Raw genomic sequence first — 22685 nt, 5'->3', positions numbered from 1 at the left:
GAGCAGCCGCACTAGGGCAGAGTGCCCTTTTCCTCCACCTGTGGAACTAAGCGCGTCTGAGGCAAGGCCTCGAGGAAAGCTGAGAGTCACAGCTACTGACACCCACGCCAGCCTTAAGTGGACCTCTGGACCAAAATCACTCAAAATGATTCCATCCCCAGGATAATGAGATGAAGCAGGGAATAGGCCAGAGCATTCTGAGACTATGACCACAAAGGACAGAAACACGGAGGCCCAGACCAAGGGGCAGGAGCAGGGACAGGTGGACAGTCCTGGAATATGTGCTAGTTCAGCAATATTGTGCTGTGGGCGGCAAGTGAACACAGCTGCGGAGGAGCATGTGCTGTGGTCAGACAGCCTGCACAGAAATGCCACGGAAATAGCATGTGGGGGGTCCAGGTCACCACGTTACACTGGCCGCTTGGCCACCATTGACAGAAACTCCACAAGAACACCACAGACAAAGTGCGTGTGGACTGCTGGAACCCCCTGCTTGCTGCAGTCTCCCGCACAGAGTGGGCCAGGCTGCACACAGAGCCCTGCTCAGCCCCAAGAGACTCACAAACCGCCTGTGACACACGCACACACTTGGATGCACATGACAGGCTGGGGGTGGACCGGCGGCTTTGTGGTTGTGGGAACAGTGAGCTGAGACCAAGACCCAACTATACGAAGAGGCTGGCACTCAACCAGTAGTGTGGTATATGCTCTCAGGGCACTGGTCAGCGTCTCTAAATCCCTGTGAAATATAGATTTTCTCCTAACCCCAGATTTATGTGGTTAGTTACTAAGGCATAATAACGCAATCATAGCTTCAGGAGCAAAATCTGACAAACCCATGACCTGCCTTCTTACCCACCATTTTGGGAACAATGAGAGAATATAGCCATGAAGACTCCAGGTAGAGCCGCGTGGAAGCTTGGGTCAGCCTCCTCAATTCAGAGATAAGGGGAGTATTTACGAGCAACAACTGGGTTTTCTCAACATCCCACCCTGGGCTGAAGTCAGGGGTCCCTGGTGCTCTGAGACCCGCCTGGAGCTCACCTGTTCCAACATGTCCTTGGGCAGATCTTCCTGTTCATCCATTGTCAGAATTGCCCGTTTGATTTCATCATTGGATAACTTCAACCTGGAGAAAGAATATTTTATTTTGTGCTTAACAATATTGGTGGGAGTATTAAAAGTTAACGCATAAATTTCAGCTGCTGATTTTCATGTACTTTCTTCCTCAAAATCTCTCAGTGAAACCTTATTTCCTGACAATACTGCACCTAGAAATAGGATTTTGAAACTGCGTTCACATTTCAGGGTTTTGTAATGCTCTGCTAACACAGGGAACAAGGCTGCTGTGTCCCGTGATTTAGTTTCCTTAAGCAAAGGACTGGGAGATCAGACATAGGGGAAACACCCAACTCACAGTATTCATGAATTGCAGGTGAGAGGACCTGTTTACATGTCAGGCACGTTTAAAGGTTATTGTGAGAGAAAACAAAAAAAAGGATTTTCAGACGATTAGAAACTACGTGTTAGTGTTTAAAAGCTGGACAGTAGTTAATATAAACACTTCATAGTTGAGAGGTTTTCCACATATATTATTTAATTCTCAAAATAACTATGATGGCTGTTTTTAAAACATAAATTGAGAAACTGAGGCTCAGAATGGCCAAGTGGTCTGCCCACGGTCAAACACAGGAAATGACAGCCACAACCCTAAGACCTGTTCACCAATCCCAGGCTCTTTTTACAAATATTGCTTATTGCATAGGGAAGGATTTAAGCTAAAGCACAAATCTGTTCTTCTGTCTGCCATTAACTTAAATGATTTACTAATTTAATCAAAACTTTGTATCTTAAGGCAAAACAACAAGTGTTGGCCATAAAACATGTTCTATCTGTAAGCATTAGATCCACCGTCATCTCCAAAATCTTACTTCTGTGCAACGTACCACTAGTGTTACATGTTCACATCACTTGATCTATTCTTTTATTTATTTTTCCTCTTTTTTTCAGTTTTTGGCTGGGGCTGGGTTTGAACCCACCACTTCCAGTATATGGGGCCGGCGCCCTACTCCTTTGAGCCACAGGAGTCTCCCTATTTTTCTCTTTCTTTTAATTGTTGGGGATTCATTGAGGGTACAAGAAACCAGGTCACACTGACTGCATTTGTTAGGTAAAGTCCCTTGTACTCGATCTGTTCTTTTCATCTATGCTCCTCAGGAAGAATCATATTTAGGGCTGGAAGATAAAGACATGGACACACAAATACAGAGAAGACGTGCGCCTTGGCAGGAGCAACCGGAAGGTAGGAGCTTTGGTGTCAGACAAGTGGGGCCCGGTCCTGGCTCTGACGTTTCTTGGTCAGTGTGACTGCAGAAAAGCTTTTTATTAAGCCTCAGTTTCCTCAACTGTATTATAGAAACAATAAGTACCTCCTCCCCAAATGGATTTTTCTGTGCATGTGCATGCGTGAGGATTGAGTACATTAATGCACCTGAGGTGCTTAGACTAGCTCCTGCCACAAAGAGGGCTGGATAAACCACCCTACAGGGCTGACTTCATATACCAAGAGAGAAGCAGCAGCACTTGCACAGCCATAATAGTCACCTGCAGCCAAGAGATCATAATTCTTAATGTGGCTACTGTGAGCACTTCCCAGAGCTCTCGCAGCCATCACTCCACCAGGGCTTCCTTTCTGTGTATGAGCTCCCCAAAGGCCTGGAGTGTTGAAAAGGAATTAGACGATGTGGTTCTTATTTGTAAGGGGATCAGCACCTTTGGGAGAATCTGATGATCAGCTGAAACATGAGGCAAGGTGAGTGACGTGCACACTTCCCTGGCTTCCCAGGAGTGCGAGGGTGAGTGCCCACCATGGACACCCAGGCGTGTCTTGTCCCTACACTTTAGATACGATTTCGTGAAAACTTACCACCCTGCTATTTAAACAATTTGTTTCATGTGCCAGTGAGAAAGAGAAAGAACAAATCTGGGAATCCTGTCACGTGAATACCCTGCTCTTCTATTTCATGGCCTCAAATCCAAATACAGCATTCTAGGCAAAGTGCCACACTGTCCACGTAATTAACACATATTAATACGCTCCATTCTAATACCTCATCGCAAACGTGGTGGCAGCATAACCCCTATGCCATAGCAGCAACCTTGGTCCTGGCAGACCTCTCCAGAGGTTTTAGTCATTCTTGAGACAATCACTGCCTGATGATCATGCAAACACGGTCATTCACCAGAACACCATGAGAGGAGGTCCCCACACTTAAATGAACAGGTTAGCTTGGCTGGCATGGATAAAGTATACAGCAGGGGAAAAGCCATAGCATGGCATCAAAAGCCGTATCACTGCACGGGCCTAGGTAGCCCAAGATTCCAGGACACTGAATCTGTTGAATCAATTTAAGTGCAAACCCCATGGTGTGGCGGGCAAGGCCAAGGGGCAGTAGCGTGGGGGAAGGGTGAAGCTGCCGCTGGTGCAAACCAGCTGCCTGTGAACACATCTATGGTTACCACGAGAAGGGTAAGAAAAAAATAAGTTAGTTCTGAGTCTTTTTCACACCATGCTGAAGAAACCATTTTATGGTGTCCTTCCATTAAGTCCTTCTGTTTTGCATTTAAAAGAAAAGGACTTGAAAATCAGAGTGGGAACAACACTTGAAGTATCGGATTTACATTTCGTTAGCTCCCCATATGGACGGCAGAACTTCTTGCTTTTGAAATTGTATATATTTATGCTCCTCAACCCCCAGAGGCTGTCTGGACTAAACACTAGCTCTAATTCACAACAATTTTGGTTTCTCTTAATGTGGTCCACAAAGAGACTTGAGACTTTAATGGACAGTACTTAGGAAAGTCTACCTGTCAGCATGAAGCAGGCCCGTGGCCTGTTGAATCAGACAAAGAAAACCTGCCTTGGGGGAAAGAGAAGGGTCCCCACCCTTGGGGAGAGCTCTATAGGTTGCCGGTTCTTAGGATCATCTGTTACCCACAGAATGAGTCTCTAATCTCTGTAATTTAAGGACCCTACACATTCTAGCCCTTTAATTGCTTTTAAAGCTTGGCAGTGCTCTGGTGAGCTGCAGGGTGGCAACTTTGGAGTCAACCAGTTCAACTTTCTTTATAAGGCGGGGAGCAAACCAGCCATCTTAAAACAGAATTGAACTCTACCTTGCTCTACTCAAGTATTTCAAAAATTTGCCAAGAGAACTGGAACATCCAGATGTAATTACAATAAGTTAGGAAGGGATGGCTACATGAGCCTTAGCTCTTCCTTCAGTGAACTGAAGCCAAATCCTCATACTTTAAAGAGGCTGCTTTTTGTGGTTTGCTGCACCCTGGCCGCCATGTACATGAGCACCTGGAAAAAAGGGTGGCAGGACGCTTCGGAAACTGGGTGTCAGGTGGGCTCACTTTGCAATATACAGCTGTTTCCAAGTTTCTTTTCTCTTCTTTTCTGGAGGGGAGAGGTCTGTTTCAGGAACTAAACAGTCGATTTTAAATTGCTACCCCACCATACACATACAGTAGAGAAAGTGCTCACTCTGCCAAGGGCTGGAAGGACGAATTCTCATTCTCAGGTACTTCACGGTCATTCCATGCTTTCCCTAAGTTTGTGACAGGCAAGGTCCTATGCCCAGCCACTCACAGCAGCTCCCTCAGACACGAGGCCAGCGGCACTTCCTCCTTGCCTGGCCCCTTCTCGCTACCCCCTTGACTCCAGGCAAAACTATGGTAGGTGCCTTGACCCAAGGGTCCTCGAACATTTGAAGGATGTGAGGAAGAGCTTTACGGTATAACCGATTTTGTGGACACAAGCACTTATTGAAATACAGCCCACGGAACACACCACAGGCTTTATCCTGGTAGACTTTGCTGTAGTGACCACATTGCTGGTAAATAAATCCCCAGTCAGCAAGATAAGAAATAGAGGTTTGCCAACCTTTAGGAATGAAGTAAGCAACAGAGACCAAGTATGGAAATTCTGACAGCATCTTTGAAACATTCCTACACATCCTTCTGCACAAAACCAGTCTCTGAGCTCTACCCAGGGTTTCCTCTTCTCCCCCATCTGGATTCACCTGGACAACTGAGAGACACTTGTCTCTGATGGCGGAGGGTCCAGTTTTTGACCCCTTGCAACCTGTCCTGCAAACCCCTGAGAGACCAAACTCCAAACCTTATTTTTAAAAGCCACACATTGTTCTCTCTCTAATGAACTGCCCAGACTCCTGATCCTATGTGCATATAAACAGGCCATTAATTGAGCAGACGGAACCTGAGGGCTGTTAACTGAGCAGCCAGCACTCCGCACAAGCCCCCAGCTAGGCTGCTACTTCCAGGATCTCCACTTTACAAATGAGGAGGTTCCGACTTAATGCTGGGCTGACACATGCCCTTATAAAGGCACAGCCAGCACAGCTTGTATGGATGCATCCTGCCTGGTGTTGCCCCACACAGCCAGTAATCCCTGGTATGAGCCCAGGGCCTCTTCAGCAGCTCTGCTTAGATACCTCTGGTGTCTTTGTTGCTGCTGCATCCTTGACGCGAGGCCCCCTCGCCCCCTGTGATGCACACCACGGCCCTGGCCTCTGAGGCCCCTGCCCGTGCCCCTCTCCTGTGGCTGAGCCCCCTGAACCTTCCAGCAGACCAAAACAAGCCCCTGATCATTCACAAATCTTTTTAGAGATGTTGGTTTTCTTCTCCAATTATCCATGAGCTTTCAAAAGCAGCAACACCATCTTAAATTTAACGAAACCTTTTTTTCTTTTTTGAGACAGGGTCTTGCACATTGCCCAGGCTGGCCTTGAACTCCTGGGCTAATGCAATCCTTTTGCCTTGTAGCAAGGTCTAGCTATTATTTTAAGGGGTTTTTTTTCCCCCCCCGCATTATTCTTTGTCTAAACTTGCAACCAATTTTACAGGCCCTTTACCAACTCCATTTTTGCTGAATTTGATTACGAGGAAAATATTTTCATCTGAGTTCTTCTCTTGTCAAAATTACAGACTCTTAGATCTAAAACTCTATGCCGGTGGTTCTCAACCTGTGGCGAAGTAGCAACGAAAATAATTTAACGGTTGGGGGTCACCACAACATAAGGAACTGTATTAAAGGGTTGTGGCATTAGGACGGTTAAGATAGAGTATTTCCCTCTTCTCATTTTAGGTCATTTTGTAATTATTTTAAGTTTTAGTATGCCCTACGGCACTCAGCCCAGTGCCAGGTAAATCAGTGCTCCCAAGTGGGGACTGTCTATGAAGAGAGGACCACGCCGGCTTCGTCCCTCCTCTAACCCGACCTCCTTTGGAGCATACTGATGAGCTGACAATGGCAAAGAGAGAATTAAAGGTGAACTGCCGACTGGTTAACAACTAAATAAAATACAATTAAATCAAACCTGCTTAGTTTCTATCCCTTTTGCTACGATACATTTAAAATGTCAACCTGTGGGTTCCTGATTAAAGAGTAAAATGAGATGGTTTTAGAACCTGATCAATAGAGTCCAGATACCATAAGGTCAACTGGGAGTCAAAATTACTCCATCACACATGACACGCTGTGTAGTCATGCTTATTGGAAAATACTTATTCATTAAATTGGATTTTAATAAGTAATCTAACAGGGATGAGGCCACCTCTTAAACTGGCTTTTAAAGAGAGTGTAGACACATTAAGGTTCTAAGTCACCTTGGGCTCTGATACTTTTGAGGGAACAAGGGAATTATATCCCACAAATGTATAATAATTCAATAATGGCATGGGAAATTTGCAGAAAGAGTTGTAACCTTCTGTGTAACTAGTGTAACCTCCTTTACCTTTAGTGCTGAATCATCTGTCTGTGAGGAGCCAGGTCACAGTTTCACTCAGCGAGTATCTCAGCCCTGCAGAGACTCAGAGCAAGTGCTCCCTCTGCCAGGGGTTGTAACTGGTGCATACTGACTGCACACACACCAAATACAGGGAGAAAACCTCAGATTATAAAAAACCCACAACTTTCCTCAAATGTTCATTTAATTTTGCTATTAAGAATAGTACTATGCTTGTTTTCTACACATAGATTCCTATGACACGGTTTAATTTATAAATTAGGCACCGTGGGAGATGGGGACCCGTGTAACAGCACACTGTGATGAGGCGTGGGTGAAGGCAGGGTCTCACTCCCTGTCTCTCTCGGAATAGCTTCTTGTACTACCCCACAGGTAACTGAAACCTTAGAAAGCTAAGCCACAGATATGGGGGCCTGCTATAGAAGAAAAATGAGTAGATCTTGAAATGATTTGCGACGGTATCTTCCTAAAGCAGATGGAGATTATATCTAACCTGCGCATGGTTTATGGAGCAAAAGTCAGAATAAATACAGGGCTTGGCGATTTGCAAAGCTTTCTGCCAGAGGCAGAAATGAAATGCAAACAGGATGGTTCATATTACCTTGCCAGTTGCATTAAAATTCAGGGATCTCACTAAGGTTTCAATTTCTCTTTCACTAAAAGAAACATTTGCTCCCTAATGTAATATATATCTGGCTAACAATCAAGATTCCTTGATGAAAAGGAGGTAGCAGCTCTGAGGTAAAAGACATTTGTTCTGAGACCATCTAAGTAAAAGGCATTAGTACCCTCCCTCTCCCTTCTCCCTGAAGGAGAAGGCGCCTTACACCAGCCCCAATGTGGACAACAACCCTCCTTCCAGAATGCAACTTGTCTTTAAAGCCACAACACTCAATGTTCTTTACATTTTCATTCGCCCCATAAGCAGCAGGTGTCTCTGCCTAATGTGAAGGTCCCCTTTAGGGAAAAGAAGACGCTGGGTACAGAAGAGCTGCTTGAAATGCCTGGAACGACCCACAGTGTTGCCTGAAGCTGCAATCGGTTCCAGCTTCCAAATTTCCTTTCTTCTTTTCAAGTTCCAAGGGTTCACTAATTATGAGAAAGATTTCTGAACAGGGCTGAACTGGCTAATTTAGGATTTCATGGAGATTTGAGACTTATATATCCTTTTAGCCATAAAACTGCTCAAAAAGAGCATGAAATCATATAACCTCGAAATATAAAAAGGTGGCATGAGAAAGCAAAGTAAAATACAGGGCTTTCATCTCAGTCCTGACTCTGTGACAGCCCCACTCAACAACCAGCAGATCTCTAAGGCCAAGAAATGTAAATAAAAGTCAAGTTCACTTTATAGGCCTTCTGAGAAGAATAGAGTGACTTAGGGTGTTCTGTCTGTGGAAATTAAACTCTGAGAAAGTATGTTCTGATCTATCCCACCAGGGAAAGACAGTAAGCACCAAGGGTTCTCCTCATTATAACAGAAGAGAATCCAGAGAGCTGTACCTCAGCAGGGTACAATTAAGACAAAATTACAAACGTAGTTTTGAGCCACATACTAGAAAAGGCTGGTCCTACTCAAAATGTCTATTCCACATCCACAATACCTCGAGAGAAGAATGTTGCAATTCTGAGCTCTGCGACCGTCAATCACCGACAGCTCTTTGACTTTGTGTTTGGAACTCAGCGTGTCATCAATGGCATCTGCTTCTTTCTGTAAAGAGCACCAAAGACATCCATCAGAGTCCAGCAGTGACACTCAGACGGCAGAGACACACTTTCTCTCACATTGTTCACACACACAGATACACGCTCTCCAAACATACACACACAGGCGGAGCTGAGATGAGGAGGTGGGGAGTGTGCAGGGAGGTGGTAGGATTGAAACAAAGGCCACAGTCTAGTTGGCAAGGAGAAAGAGGAAGGAAGGCTGACCACCCACGTTTGAAAAAGCATTATTTGGAAGAACAAAGTGCTTCTAAGTTGAAGATGCTAAGCGTGCATAATGATCTGTGAGTGGTGCCCTTCTTTGTCCCCCCAATTCCTATGCATTGCAGAGAGAAGAGCTGTCACTATGAATCAAGCTCAGCTGAGGCCTGCCATTGCCAGTTCAGCCACTGGCAGGGCTCACTCAGCCTAGAACCACTTGCATCCCAAGCACTCAAAAAAGCTAAACAATAAAACCTCCCAAACGTCTTCGGGTTCAACAGAAAGCTCCCAAGGCCAGATGGTGCTTTTCATTACCTTGGAGGGACCGTGGGGAGAGGACATTCCCAGCACTGGTCTGGTTACCTGAATTAACAATAGAGCACGATTTGCCTATTCTATCACTATATAGAAGTCGGTAAGCAATGATGGCCAGTTACAATTTATGGTGGAACAGGCATAAAACAGTTCCACATAAAATAATGTTTGAGTGAAACGGGCATCAGAGGAATTGATTAATAATAGAAAGTTCAAGGTAAAAACACAGACTAACTTGATAAACAGTAATTTTGATTTTATTAGCAAAATCAATTATTATAAAAAGTATATTACAGCATTTAAAAAATGTAAGGAAAGCAAAGAGTTCTGGATCTATGTAACAGTTTAGGAAACAAAGGCCGCGTGAGACATAGGGGTACAGCGTCATCAGGGGTCACCTGCCTCTTGCTGTGCTGAACTTTCAGGCATACCTCTCTAGACACTCAGTTAAGAGTGGAAATCCACTGTGGAGTTAACCAGGCACTGCAATACATTATCTAAGGAAAAAGACCCAAATAAACAAACAAAAGAAAACAATTGCATACCCAAGAAATTTCAAGCTTACAGTGAGCCAAGGATTATATTAAGCAGAGTTTAGACAGCAGCTCACTTACCTGCTTGGAGTTACTGTTCACAAAGAAATCCTACAGCCATGGCAGAGGCATGGAAAAGGCAAATCAGACACACAGTTCAGAAACCACAGCAGCAAATGGGGGCAAGTCAGAGGAAGTCAGTGATGCAGGGGAAGAGATGACTCATGCCCCTAAGGTCATCAACGAGAGTTGATGAAGATGAGAAAGGCTGGCTGAAGATGCAGGAAAGGGCTCAGGATGAAGCACTGGGGGTTGAGGGAGGTGATGGCACTTGCTGCACGCCATATTCAGAAAAGCAGAGGGTTTAAAACAACCCAGAGAGGCTCAAGCTGGGAAAGGAACAAATCACTCCCCGTGATGACGTCTCCTTGAAGTGGAATCCCAATCCGTCCATCCCATCAATCTGAGGAAAGTGTTCTCATTTGTTATGTACTACAGAAAAGTATGTGACTTTGGTGGAAATTATCTCCTATCTTCTTGTGTCATAAGGAATTAAGAATTAAGAAAAGACTAGTTGAATAACTGTAGTCAGTAACATTAAGCCTTCGTAGCCCTGTAAGTTCCAAAGATTACCTGTGGGTGATACAGGTAGGTTAAGAGGGAAAAAACCAGAGCACACAGCTGAGAGACCACCAAACGTTCATGTGGTGTATGGTCACTGGTGGCCCTGGCCCAACTGCCTCGGGCTATTCAAATATACAAGGTCAACAGCTTCTTCTGGAAACAGTCTTTAGGGAAGACTTGGAATGGAAAGGGAAAGAGGAACAGGTAATCGACATGTTATGAGAAAGTTTGGTTGCATATTTTTGAGATGCTGGAATGAATAAAACTTCAGTGTGCAAAACACACCCCCAGCTTTGGGGCCAACAGCTTGCACAAACAACATTTGCTCAGCAGATTCCTTAAGGTCGCACTGGTCTCAGCGGCACTGCCAAAGCCAGGTGTATACAGATAGATAGGCTGTCCCATGGAATTCTTCTAGTGGGAAACAGAATGTGTCCTCTTCTTGCTCTACACAATGAGTTGCTTTTCTAGAATGGCATTTAAAAAGTAAAATGATAACTAAAAAGCCTTGATATTCTTCTGACATCCCAGTTTCCTTTCATTCCTGTAATAAACTGCTAATTTTCCTACTTCGAGGCTCCTTAGGATTCTTCCTATAAAACCATTTTCTTTCAAGGGCAGAAAAGACCGTAGTGAAATGAACTCCATGAGGTCATCTTAACCTGTTTTTTTCTCTTAAAGAGAAAGTTGCTAGTTAAATTAAGACCTTGCTTTCACTGCCTCGCCTCAAGGATGAAATTTTATGAAGTTCTCTGACAACTCATTCTACAGTTTAAGTTTCCACTGCCAGGAAATTAAGACTTGTGACCTCTAGCGTAGATAGCTATTAATTCAGGCAACTTTCACATCCTAGGTGTGGGGCTTGGGGCTCAGTCTGTCTGTAAAATGGGTTAACAACTGGCTTACTATTGTAAGGATGAAGCCTGACAATGGGTGTAAAGCATTTCAGACAGCAGCTGACACATACCATCAGCTCAATCCTTGGAAACTATGATAATACCGTTACAGTAGAACCTCCGTAGCTAACCACCTCCTTACCTTGACCTAATTTTCACAGATGGGACATGCACCATGTATACATATCAGCACAGCAGGCCTAGTTCCTAATGTTGACCACCTCTGTTTTGTTGACCAGTTTGTTACAGTTCCTGGGCGGGGTGGGGGTGGGGAGGGGGTCAACGTAAGAGGTTCTACTATATTTTATCTTTCAAGCTGACAAGTCCATTCATTCTCCTCTTGCTTTGCTTTCAGCTAAGCTAGAGAACAGCTGGTCAAGAGCTCCCATTTGTAACCAGCAGTAGCAGCAAGCACAGCAGTTAAGAGGGAAGTAACACGTCTCATCTTCCCTGAGGTGTAGATGAAGCAAGAGTTTGATTAATTGTTAACCTAAAGTAGAATTGTTAACTCTACTTCTTTAACCGACACATTATAAATAAAATTTCAAAGCTTATGAATTCCATTGAATGGGGTATGTTAGAATAACAATTCTTCTAGGCCAATTTCAAGCAAGTTAACATTCTTTTTGAAAGCTTAAATTAATTCACTCACGACTCAGAGGAAAATAACAAATAACTTCAAATTGGTTTGGGTTAAAAACTATAGAATCACATATATGTGGCTCCACCACTGTCTGATTTTTCCAGACAGTTTTCGGTATAAGGCTTAGGGCTTGAAATAGAAATAAAAGTTGGAACTTGCATTTTCAGGAAGCAGGGCTGATGGGTTGCTACAGATAGGGCTCCAGAATGAAAAGCTGGCTCAACACTTCATTGACAGGATAATCCTGACATGAATGATTCTTAATCTTTGTGAGGTCGACATATCTTTGTAAACCTGATAAAAGGTAGGGGTCTCTCTCCAGAAAAATTCATGTACTGTATTTACATAAAACCCTGCATTTGACTAACTTAACATGGAGCCAGTTACAGAACTCTGGCCCTAAGAAAACCACTATTTACAATTTTCTCTTCTGTCTTCATGTGCCATGGCTAAGGACCAAAATTATTGAAATAAATAGCCTAAATCATCTGATTTTCAAGGTGAAAATTAGCTGTACGGTATAATGAAAAATGTAAAAATAAAAAAGGAAAAGTCTTTGGGGATTTATATAAAATCAGGAGACGTCCCTGAACGTTCTAAATGGAAGCCCCAAACGTCTTGTATGTGACGTTTTAGCAGGAAGGGCGGATTCCAGAGCTGGGATAGCAGTCACCCTTTTCCCTCCAAATCAGAGCTGGGAGGCTTTGAAAAGTCACACAAAATACTGATGTATCCTTAAGGGTGGTCCACAGACAAAGCCCAGGAGGAAGGAAAAGACAGTGAGCTGTCCATTTGCTGCTATAGAGACAGGACTCGCTCAGGTTCATTTCCCCTCTATTTAACTTCACGAATAGGGAGAAATTAATTTACAGCATCTCCGCACAAACATATCTCACAAAACTGAGATAAATATTATTTAATTATACCTGAACTAGTACTACAATGCAACGTGCTATACTGTGTATTAAAATAAGACTCTGTGACTGGCCTGGAATATCAAGTATAACATAGTTTCAGTGAGAAAAAGAGGTCCTGGGAGCCAGGGAACTGACTTTCAAATGAACTTTTGGAATGTGAGCAGGGGAATAACTGCATTCTATTAAATTCTATTTTATGGGGCATATAAGTTTACATAATCAGCTCTGCACACCTTTGAAATTCACCGTGAAAAAAAAATCTGAATAGAAGTGGTCTTGTTCTTAAAACTGGAGTTAAAGAAAATCCTATGCCAAGTCTGACATTCACGATGAATAAAACTATGGAGTAAGAGCAAAGTGAAACTGAGGATTATGCTACTTTGCAGTCACTAAATACACCCTGAGTCATATTTTTATTACCTATAAAATAGGAATAATATCTGCCTCATAGTGTTGGGGGTGAGCATTAAATAAGAAAATACGTATAAGGGCTCCTTGAGAACTAAATCTTAAAGAGACTGGGAACTGGGTGTAGAAATATAATGGAGACTTAATACTGATTATCACCTTTTAGTCTGTATGATGGTTATTTATACATTTTTCTCTTCTCTGTGTTTGTACCATAAGTTACCTCATAGGCCTGTGTAAAAGTTTTATATATGTGCATCCTTCTTATATAAAGCAGACCTATAAATGAATGATACAATACTTCTCCAATCAACTGGACATATTTTCTGTTTGAGTGTGTAAACATATATGTACATGTATTTATATTGGCGCGTGTATATGCATGTATGTATGCTCTAAGCATCATTCCTCAGTAACCACTAAACTGTACTCATCTGATACTGCTGGTATTTTTCTTCTCTGTGTAGGCTGCATCCTGCATGAGTTTAGAAAGGGTTTCTCAACTCTAGAGGGAGGGAAGAGGGAAACGTGAACAACTTAGGTCCTCAGTCTTCACTTGGGAGTAGAAAAGAAGAGCAGTTCAAGTGAATTATGTAATGCACTGTCAGGACGAAGGTGAAAAGGCCAGGTCTCTGACGTCTCCATTAGTGGTGAGATGACAGGCATCCTGTTTCCTGTACTCTGGCCTCCATAATTCAGCTGGAATGTCCACAACTTTGGATTTGCTATCTCTCAACCTTCTGTCAATTTGATAAAATGGTTCATATTACCCTCATTTAGAAAATATATTTATGGTATAAAATTCCTATCTCAAATTTTTACACCCAAAGAAAAAAATACACTTGAATTATTTAAGTTGAGTAGGTACGTTGAAACTTTTCTCCAGGAGGTGCTATCAAAAATATGGTCAGAACTGACTCTACTTACTAGTCTACTTAATGGTAAGTACAACCAAAACGTGCTGGCCTCTCCCAGCTGGAATGCCTACTGACTACTGCAGCAGTGTGGCTTGCTAGGGGGCGGTTACCCAAGTGCTAGGCTTTCTGCAGTCCTGTCTCCCAGAATGCTTGAGAACCATCCACGTATTTGTCCCAGAGCATTTTGGCAGCATCCTCTGCACCTTCTGCTGAAAGCCAGCTAATTATGAGTCTTGTAAACTTAGGTCTTTCAACCACCTGTCTTTATAATAAATGCAGCTCGCATGCTTGGACTTGAACAGCATCGTCTGGTGTAACCGATGCTTTCCCTCCCTTTAATTTCCTTCTCAAGCTTCTAACCCTTCCTCTTAGGGCAACCGGCAGGAGCCAGCATTAGCCGCTGACACTGAAGTGGGAAAGCAATGGGATGTGTACCCAGCTCAGAAGACCATTGCCAGGGAACTTGCCATACATGTCTCCAATTCATGTGGAGACATGAGGACACCATCTTGGGATGGCAGAGAGAGAGGCAGGTGGTAGCAATGTGGGGTCTGGGCAGAGCACAGGCCTTGAGGGCCACACACGCACTGGCTGTCTGTCCTTGGAAAGACATGGCATCCTGCTCTCTATGGGACAATGCCCTACCTTCTCTGTCTTTGTTTTCCTTTATTTGGTGTATGGAACATTGTACAAATTTGCCTTCTCAGTCATGGGGGTGCCCCAGCTGAGGGGTCCTGTTCACAGGCTATGCCACCATGGCAGATAGCCACATACATTTCTGTACTTTTTACTCAACTAGCAAAAAAGGCACTTTGGCCAGTGACTCATGCCTGTAATTCCAGCACTTTGGGAGGCTGAGGTGGGAAGACTGCTTTAGCCCAGGAGATTAACACAAACCTCAGCAACATTGTGAGACCCTGTCTCTGCAAAAAAAAAAAAAAAAAACAACCTAGCTGAGTGTGGTGCTGCACACCGATAGTCCCAGGTACTTGGGAGACTGTGAGGGGAAGATTGCTTGAGTCAGTGAGCTACGATTGTGCCACTGCAGTCCAGCCTGGGTGACGGTGCAGAGAGAGTTTGTTTCAAAAAAGCCAAAAACAAAACAAAACATAAAAACAATAAACTCCTACAGAGAGACTTACTCTCTCTTAAAGGAAAACAGCAAAGTATGTATACACCCCGCCCCCATTTCAGACACACCAAAGCTTTCTCCCCACCCTCCGTCCATGTTCTCTCTGGGTGCTCAGCATTGCTTTCCTGAGATACTTTTCCTTGGGAACCAAGCCAAGTAGGCCGATTAGGAGTCTGCTGCTCATTTGAAGATGCCCCACCCTGGACAGGACTCATCCCAGCAGCCCTGGGAGGGGCTCAGTGCCCATGAGCTCCTGTCTGAGGTGCGCTCTGCTCTATATCCTTCTGCTCCTCCAGTCGTCCTCAACAATCCTTCTTCTTACTTCTGCACTCGAGTTTGCCCTTCCCAGGGATACAATTCTGCTTCTTCCTTGATCTGAAACTCTCCGTGTGCCACCATGCTGCCATCTCTTCTGGTGCAATCTTCAGAGGCTGTATCAAGATTCCCCCGTGAGGAGCATGAGGTGCCACACAGATTCAACCAGGCTGGCACAGGGACGCTCGCTGCAGGGACAGCCAGCACGCACGCACGCATGTACGCACGCACGCACGCGCGCCCTCGGCGCTGTCATCGGACAGCCTTGCTCAGCCTTCAGCCGTCCTGTCTGTGCCTGTCAGCTCCATACCTGATCAGCCTTCACAACCTGACTGAGTCTGCTGTGTTTATCACAGACAGCTAAAACTTCTCGAGGTTCTATTGAGCTGCCAAATCAGAGTTATTTACCAGCCCTATATTTCCAAGGGTTCTGTCCATTTCAGGAAACATTCTGCTTCTGATAGTACCCATTTGATATGTATTTTTTTAAAGTTCAGATAAACCAAAATGTGTCAATGTAAGTTTTCTAACTCTCCTACAATTCTCTTCTGGTGACCCATTGTGACGAAACACAAGTGACAGTAACATACAAAACTCTTTACAACAATGGAGACAAGATCTTGGACACATGCCAGGTTATGAACAAGGAGCTAAGTACTTTCAACTGTTCACACGCAACTGAAAGGCACTGGGACATACACACGGACACGACTCCAGGTGGCTCTACAGGGACACACCAGGGCAGACCCAGCAGCCTGGACTAAGATGCTCATGAGGTCACGGTCACGGGTGATGGGCCAGGAATCATGGATGTCACATGATTTTTTTGTTTGTTTGTTTAACTTTTCTGGCATCTGGAGACTATATGGTGTTACCTGCTGTCTTTGGTAGGCAGAGAAAGTCCTTTCCAGGTCTTCAAGATCTAGAATTTTGAAGACTTTTGAATCATCGATTTCGGTCCATACGGTTCCTTCCAGTTTGTTCTAGAAACACCAAGTTAATAAGTGCTGTGGTATACAGTTATACACAGAAAGAACAGGGATGGCCTATCTTAAAAAGTGCTGCTATCCCAAATTGTTAAGTCTCCCAGATGCTCGAAGTGAGCTGGTTTCAAACAACGGGTCATTTATTTCAGAAGCTTTATAATTTAAATAACAGAGGTGGTGAGAACCCTCCTCAGCACTGAAAAGTGAAATCATCCAGTAGGCAGGACTGTCTTTCCCTTCACATAGAGCAAATGGCTTACCTCGGACAGCTTGGCCCAGTTGAAGGATTTCAGGGCATTTGTGGGCTGAGGAATGTTTTTCTTCTTGAGTGCCAGACCCAGTGGAGCCCCAGGTGGTGGCATGAGTCCTCCCAAAGGAGGGGGCCCTGGGGGGGGAGGAGGGCCCCCTGGGGGCAGGGGTGGTGGAGGGGGAGGAAGCACCCCACCTGGGAGAAGAGGAGGCGGTGGGGGAGGAAGGAGAGACCCAGGGACAGAGGAAGGAAAGGGCCCCCCTGGGGCTCCAGGTGAGGGTCCCCCTGGGACTGAAGCACAGATGGCCCTCTGAAAAGATAAGAACAGGAAAGAAAACGTCAATGGCAGGAGGAAAGTCGCTGGTGATTTTCAGTCTTTAACTGTGCCTGAAAAGTTTATTATGAAGACATTCATGTTTCTGAGACCTGGGGAGTCAAATGTTCCTTTTAGGGCCATCGTGGCCTCTACTGAGTCACGCTTTTGTATCTGATGCTCAAGGGCTTGTCTGCCAAGCACTCATATTTCTCTTATTTCTTGCACCATTGTACGGTTGGTGTCCATGAAATCAGTTTTCCCTTTAAAAAACTGATTCAATTTCCTTTGCTCTAAGTGGAAGATTTGTGCAGAATTCACAAACCCATAGCCCAAACCTTGGCTGCTTAACCTGTCTGGTGGCAGAGGGCACTGGTTCCCAAACTGCTGTAATCAAGCACGAACTGTCAGGTTTTGTTCCCCCAGGTAGAAGTTGTCTGCTCACGGGACATGGGCTTGGGGGTCAGGGTCTGGCCGGCCCTGGCAGCGGCCGGTGCTGGGCACCACACCCACCCGGCTGAGCTCCTGCAGCTGGGCCGCGAGCTCCGCCACCTGCTGCTTGGCGTGCTTGTGCTCAGCACTCTCCTTCTCCAGCTTCTCTTTCATCTTGTTCAGGGTCTGCACCATCTCCTCCTTCTCCTGCGTCTTGGCGTCACACTCGCGCTCCTTCTTCTCCAGCTTCTGCTGCAGCTCGCTGTGCTCTGCACAAGAAAACAATCATGCCTGAAAGACGGGCTCTTTAGAGAAAATGGCTCAGGATGGCAGCAGGTACCACGGGCTCTTCATTAGGTAAATGTTATTTCTTTTCCCCCTCAAAGGAGCCTCTCGAGAGCTAAGTGGTATTTCTGCTTGGAGGGGGCTTGGGATGAACAACTTTAGTAGCTTCATTTTGTGAGAGACTGAAGCAGAGACTCCATGGCCGCAGCCCTAACCATGAAACAAAGGTTTGAGCCCACCCTCGTGAAGGCAAACGGTGCCCACTGGGGAGTTAATCCAGAACTTGTCAATAAAATGGCCCTGAGGAACGACACTAAGGAAAATGAATGTGACAGCCTTTTCACAGAGAAGGAGGCGGCCAAGAGAAGTCCAGGTTTGGGGTGCCAGAGGGTGGACCTCCCTGGGAGAGCTGCTACAAGACTGGGTTTGTCCCGTCTCCCCCTCCTGAGGCTACTTGGAGTATTTTATGTTTCTGGCCAACAATTAGTAAGACATGGGAAGCGAATGAGTAAAGGTTTTAAGGGCAGTCATGTCGGTTGAGCTTGAGGATCAGGGGAAAGTGACAATGTCAGCTCTCAATGCCAGCTTGCTAACGTCCCCGCCCTGCCCCAGTGTCGCGCTGCTCACACGCCAGTGACTGAAAGCTGCCGACAGGCATGAGCAGCTTTGGACAAGAGAACTAACGGAGTTCAGGCTGCAGATTTTTATTTCAAAGATGTGGCCTCAATTCTGATTCTTTTTATGTCAATAAATCCGCTAGAGATATAATCCATGGGGCAGAGCTGTGTAGAGCTGGTCTCTATTTCTAAATTTGAATAACATATTTAAATTCTTTCTTTCTTTTTTTTTTTTTTAACACATTTAAATTCTTGTTTTCTTTGTCTGTCACCTTCTCTCTCTTGGGTCCCTAAAAATCTGATTTGTGGAGAGGCATTCAAGCCACTAAAATCCTTGGATTTTATCAGCCTTGGAATTAAGAGAAACATCAACCCACCTTTACCACTCTATGGTCACTTCCCTGGTTTCTTCAAATATGCATCCAAAGATGACCTCCCTCTGTGCCATTCTCCTTCTCTCACCTCCTCAGGATTCCTCTTGACAAACACAGGACTAGGAACTCACCTTCCTCTCACAGGTCATCAGCCTTTGACAAATCTGGCCGTGCCAGAGTCCCCCAAGAAGTTTTAGCATTTCAGGGTCCCACAGACTCTATTCTAAGGGGTCTACTCTATAGCTCAGGGGCAGGACTTAGGAATCTTGTGTTTTCAAACGGTCCTGATGTGATGCTAGGGTTGGAAAGCTTGAGCCTGAAGGGCTCTCTCCACAAATGACATCCATTCCATCCACCACCTGGTGCTCAGCTTTCCCCGAGCACCTTCTGAGTGTGCGGCACTAAAGCGGAGCCTCCTGGAGTACCCTCCATCTTCTCACACGTGCCCTACTCAGCAAAGCCTTGCTGGCTGAAGCCTCCAGATAAAAATTAATTTTATCCACATTTTTTCCTCTTTTATACTTTGCTCATGGCTTCACTTCAAACCATTCTACTGGCCCGGTGTGGTGGCTCACACCTGTAACCCTAGCATTCTGGGAGGCCAAGGCAGGTGGATCCCTTGAGCTCAGGAGTTTAAGACCAGCCTGAGCAAAAGTGAGACCCCGTTTCTACTTTAAAAAAAACTAGCCGGGTGTTATGGTGGGTGCCTAATAGACCCAGCTACTTGGGAGGCTAAGGCAGGAGGATTGCTTGAGCCTAGGATCTTGAGATTGCCATGAACTATGATGACGCCAGGACACTCGACCTAGGGTGACTCAGAACAAAACAAAGTAAAACAAAGTGTCCTGTTTCTCCCGCTGCCCTTGCGGATTTTCTTTGCACCACCTCAGCCACCTGAATCAAGCTTTTGAAATGCTACAAGCTTTTGATTTATTGTGTAGCTAATACACACCAGACACTATGCTTATGTTCTTATTTTTGCTTTATCATTTAGTTTTCACAACACTGTGAGTTGGGTTTAATCTTCAGGTTGCCGAGGAGGAGATTTGGAGAGGGACGAGGAGGGGAAGTGGCCCAGCCCTACACTAGTGGGGCAGAGCTGAGGCTCAGACCCAGAGCCCAGCCCAGCACCTGACAGACACAGGCACGCGATACACCAAGTGCCTGAATGAGTCACTCCACCGTTCACGTCCTAAGTACTCTCCCTGCTCTGTGGAGAGCCAACATCCACTTGGTGACCACTTTCTCTTTAGTTTAATTTCTCTTTACCCTAACTTTTAGGCAACATTTCTATTCTGTCTATGGAAGTTGTTGGACTTTATCTGAAAAATCCATGTGTATCATCACTTATTTGAGAGCAACCTCCACACGAGGAACGTACGACCTGATACTACTTCACATTTGATGTTTTGTGGTATCAATGGTGGGTGTGACTGTATTTCATTGGCTGTGAATGGATAAGTTGGACACGGAAAAGGGAGTCAGTCCACCAGTGTGGTGAGAGTGTGGTGTCACGAGCAGAATTATTCTCACAAAGGGGCCAATTTCAATTTGCTAATATTTTGAAAAAGGGAGAAAAGTTATATATATGTTTCTGTGAGTGGCTGGAACAGCGATGGATGCAAATGCCTCTCTCGTCACTTGATGCTGAGTAATAATGTCAAAGACATGTTCCAGTGCCCACTCCCAGCTGGCCTATTAATGTTTCATAACATAGATCTCTGTGAGGGTCACTGATTTTCTGCATGATTTCACTTTTTACAATTGGTACCAAATCAAGGTCATCGAGAAAACTGGGCTGCTGAAACCAAGCAGCCCTTTCTTTGCTTTTAAACTTGTGGGTAATCTAAGTGTCTCTTATTATATTTCTTAAGCTCTAGTATGCTCTAAAGAGCTATTAAGAAGTGGGGGAAGGGTTTGGATCATTAGTAGTTGAGAAAACTTCAATTAATGAATATCGGACAGTAAATGCTATAAGCTTTTCAAAAAAATTTACGCAATTATAATAAAAGGATAGGATAGTTGGGAATCAGTATGGTAACTAAAATAGCTTGAATTTTTAAAAAGGCCAGTGAAAAATTCCCTTAAGGCACGGAAAAAGAAAGGCTCTTGAACTAAAGTCAACAAGGCACATCAATGCACACTTCTAAGGCACATAGGAAGCAGGGTTACCCTATAATCAAAAACACGGTCTTTTCTGTCATCAGGTCTCATCATTTACCTTTTCTCATTTTTTCTGCTTGTTCTTTCCACTGCTTAACTTCGTTTTCATTAACCAGCCTGTATAATAGTTAAAGGAGCATTCATTACAAAAAAGCATAAAAGGTCCACTACTAACCGCATTCTCCCTAGGTACAAAATAGTCTACGGCAGAGAAAACCCTCAGTGCACACTTAAAACCCATTTAAACCCAGATGTTATTTAGATATACTGCAGGTGTATATATAGTAAGTCATTTGATCCCTCAAACATTTCAGTTCTCTGAGCTGTTATTTTGAAGTAGGAAAAAATAAATGTCTTACTTTGTCCCCACTGTCCCACAGGCAGCGGAATAAGAAGAGACTTACATCCGAACGACGTTCTTAATATTAAAGTTTTCCAAAGGTGTGGAGTCGGGGTCTTGCCCTTTGTCATTCTGGATAACTATCTGCTGTATGATTCTGTCTAGCAGTAGCCAGTACTGAACAGTGTTGCCGCTTCTCTTGTCTAAAAAACAAAGGAATAGCAAAAAGAAAAATTTTCAAGTTGTTTCTCATCTAAGAGGTATATTTTCAACAGTAGTTACCTTTGAAGCCAGAGAGATGTCTACAATACCCATACTACTACTTCCCAAGGATTCTGGAATTCTGCAAAGCAACGATCATTTATTTGATTCAGAGGCACTTTCTACCCCTTTTTAAAGGTGTTTGTTGTAAGTCATACGTTATTTTTGAAATTAAAATTTTAACTCATTTCGTGTTCGGAATTTCGTAAAACCCTTTAGGCTGTGTGGAGATACACATGGAGCTGTCACAGAAGCAAGCTCAGAATCCCTGGTGTGCACTCAATCTAATCAGCACCTGCCAGGAGCTGGAGCCCGCTGGGCACTGCCTGAATGTCTGCCCCCGCCTGGAAGCCACATACACACTCACAAGGCATCTGGAGGCAGTGGTGCAGGATGGACATGAAGTGAGGGTAGGCTTCACTGTGAGTCAGCCTCTTCCTGGTCAGCTCAAACATCTGAGTTGCACTTTTTGTGTCTATGTGAACCTGTTTTATAGGGAAAAAATTCTAAGTCAAACATCCAAGTTCATCAGGTCCCCCTGTGCAAGGTAAGTAAATTCAAGGCAAACAGAAAATAGTCCTCCCACTTAGGTAAGAAAACAGAACTTTGATTTCATTTGTAGATTACATGGGTCCATGCCAACTCTGCTAACACACGATGGGGTGGGGGGATTTGTGAGCTGAGGGGCAAATCAGAACACCTATAAATGCACATACCAGTTCAAATCTTTTGGCAAATTCTAGCTCATCTTCATTTCGGAGCATTTCAAAAAAGTCTAAATGTCTGAAAGGTAATTACAGAGATGTTATTAAGCAGAACATCCTATAAGCACAGGTGCATGGGGTTCAGGACACTGATGTTAAAGTCTTTCCTGGATTCTCAGAGACATTTCTAAATGAGACAAGGTAACAACATTTGAATGCCTTAGCTGAATTGTGTTTTTTGTAAGGAAAAAAGATACCACCTGGATGAAATAAGATGGCAAAAAGAGAAACATTTAAAAACCTAAAGTGTCTAGTACATGGTAGACAATCATTATTAAATTAATATTTAACAAGTCAAAAAAGAATTAAGATTCCACTTGAAGATTCCTTTTGTGAAAAACAAGCCCACATAACTGTACTTGACTTGGCCACTGAATCAAAGATCACAGAGGAAATGTTCATGCCATTTGTTTACCCATTTGAATATTCACTAAGCCCCTA

The 22685-nt window shown here is 44.3% G+C and overlaps 1 protein-coding gene across 2 annotated transcripts in view; it reads right to left on the bottom strand.

Moving 5' to 3' along the window:
- DAAM1 (dishevelled associated activator of morphogenesis 1) overlaps positions 1-22685 on the bottom strand; it is a 182279-nt gene that overhangs the window by 22636 nt on the left and 136958 nt on the right. For both annotated transcript variants that reach the window (XM_003794419.3, XM_023515859.1), the window contains exons 9-17: positions 22197-22263; positions 21848-21965; positions 21284-21422; positions 20938-20996; positions 17522-17709; positions 16706-17005; positions 16335-16442; positions 8438-8544; positions 1045-1129 (exon numbers count right to left, since the gene is read on the bottom strand). In XM_003794419.3, the coding sequence (XP_003794467.1) occupies positions 1045-1129; positions 8438-8544; positions 16335-16442; positions 16706-17005; positions 17522-17709; positions 20938-20996; positions 21284-21422; positions 21848-21965; positions 22197-22263 (1171 nt within the window). The remainder of the gene's footprint in view (positions 1-1044; positions 1130-8437; positions 8545-16334; positions 16443-16705; positions 17006-17521; positions 17710-20937; positions 20997-21283; positions 21423-21847; positions 21966-22196; positions 22264-22685) is intronic.

The sequence above is a fragment of the Otolemur garnettii genome, unplaced genomic scaffold, assembly GCF_000181295.1.
Source record: "Otolemur garnettii isolate 467f Iridium unplaced genomic scaffold, OtoGar3 scaffold00081, whole genome shotgun sequence".
NCBI lineage: Eukaryota > Metazoa > Chordata > Mammalia > Primates > Galagidae > Otolemur > Otolemur garnettii.
Note: the sequence above shows the minus strand (reverse complement) of the source record. Positions and strands in the feature narration are given on the sequence as shown.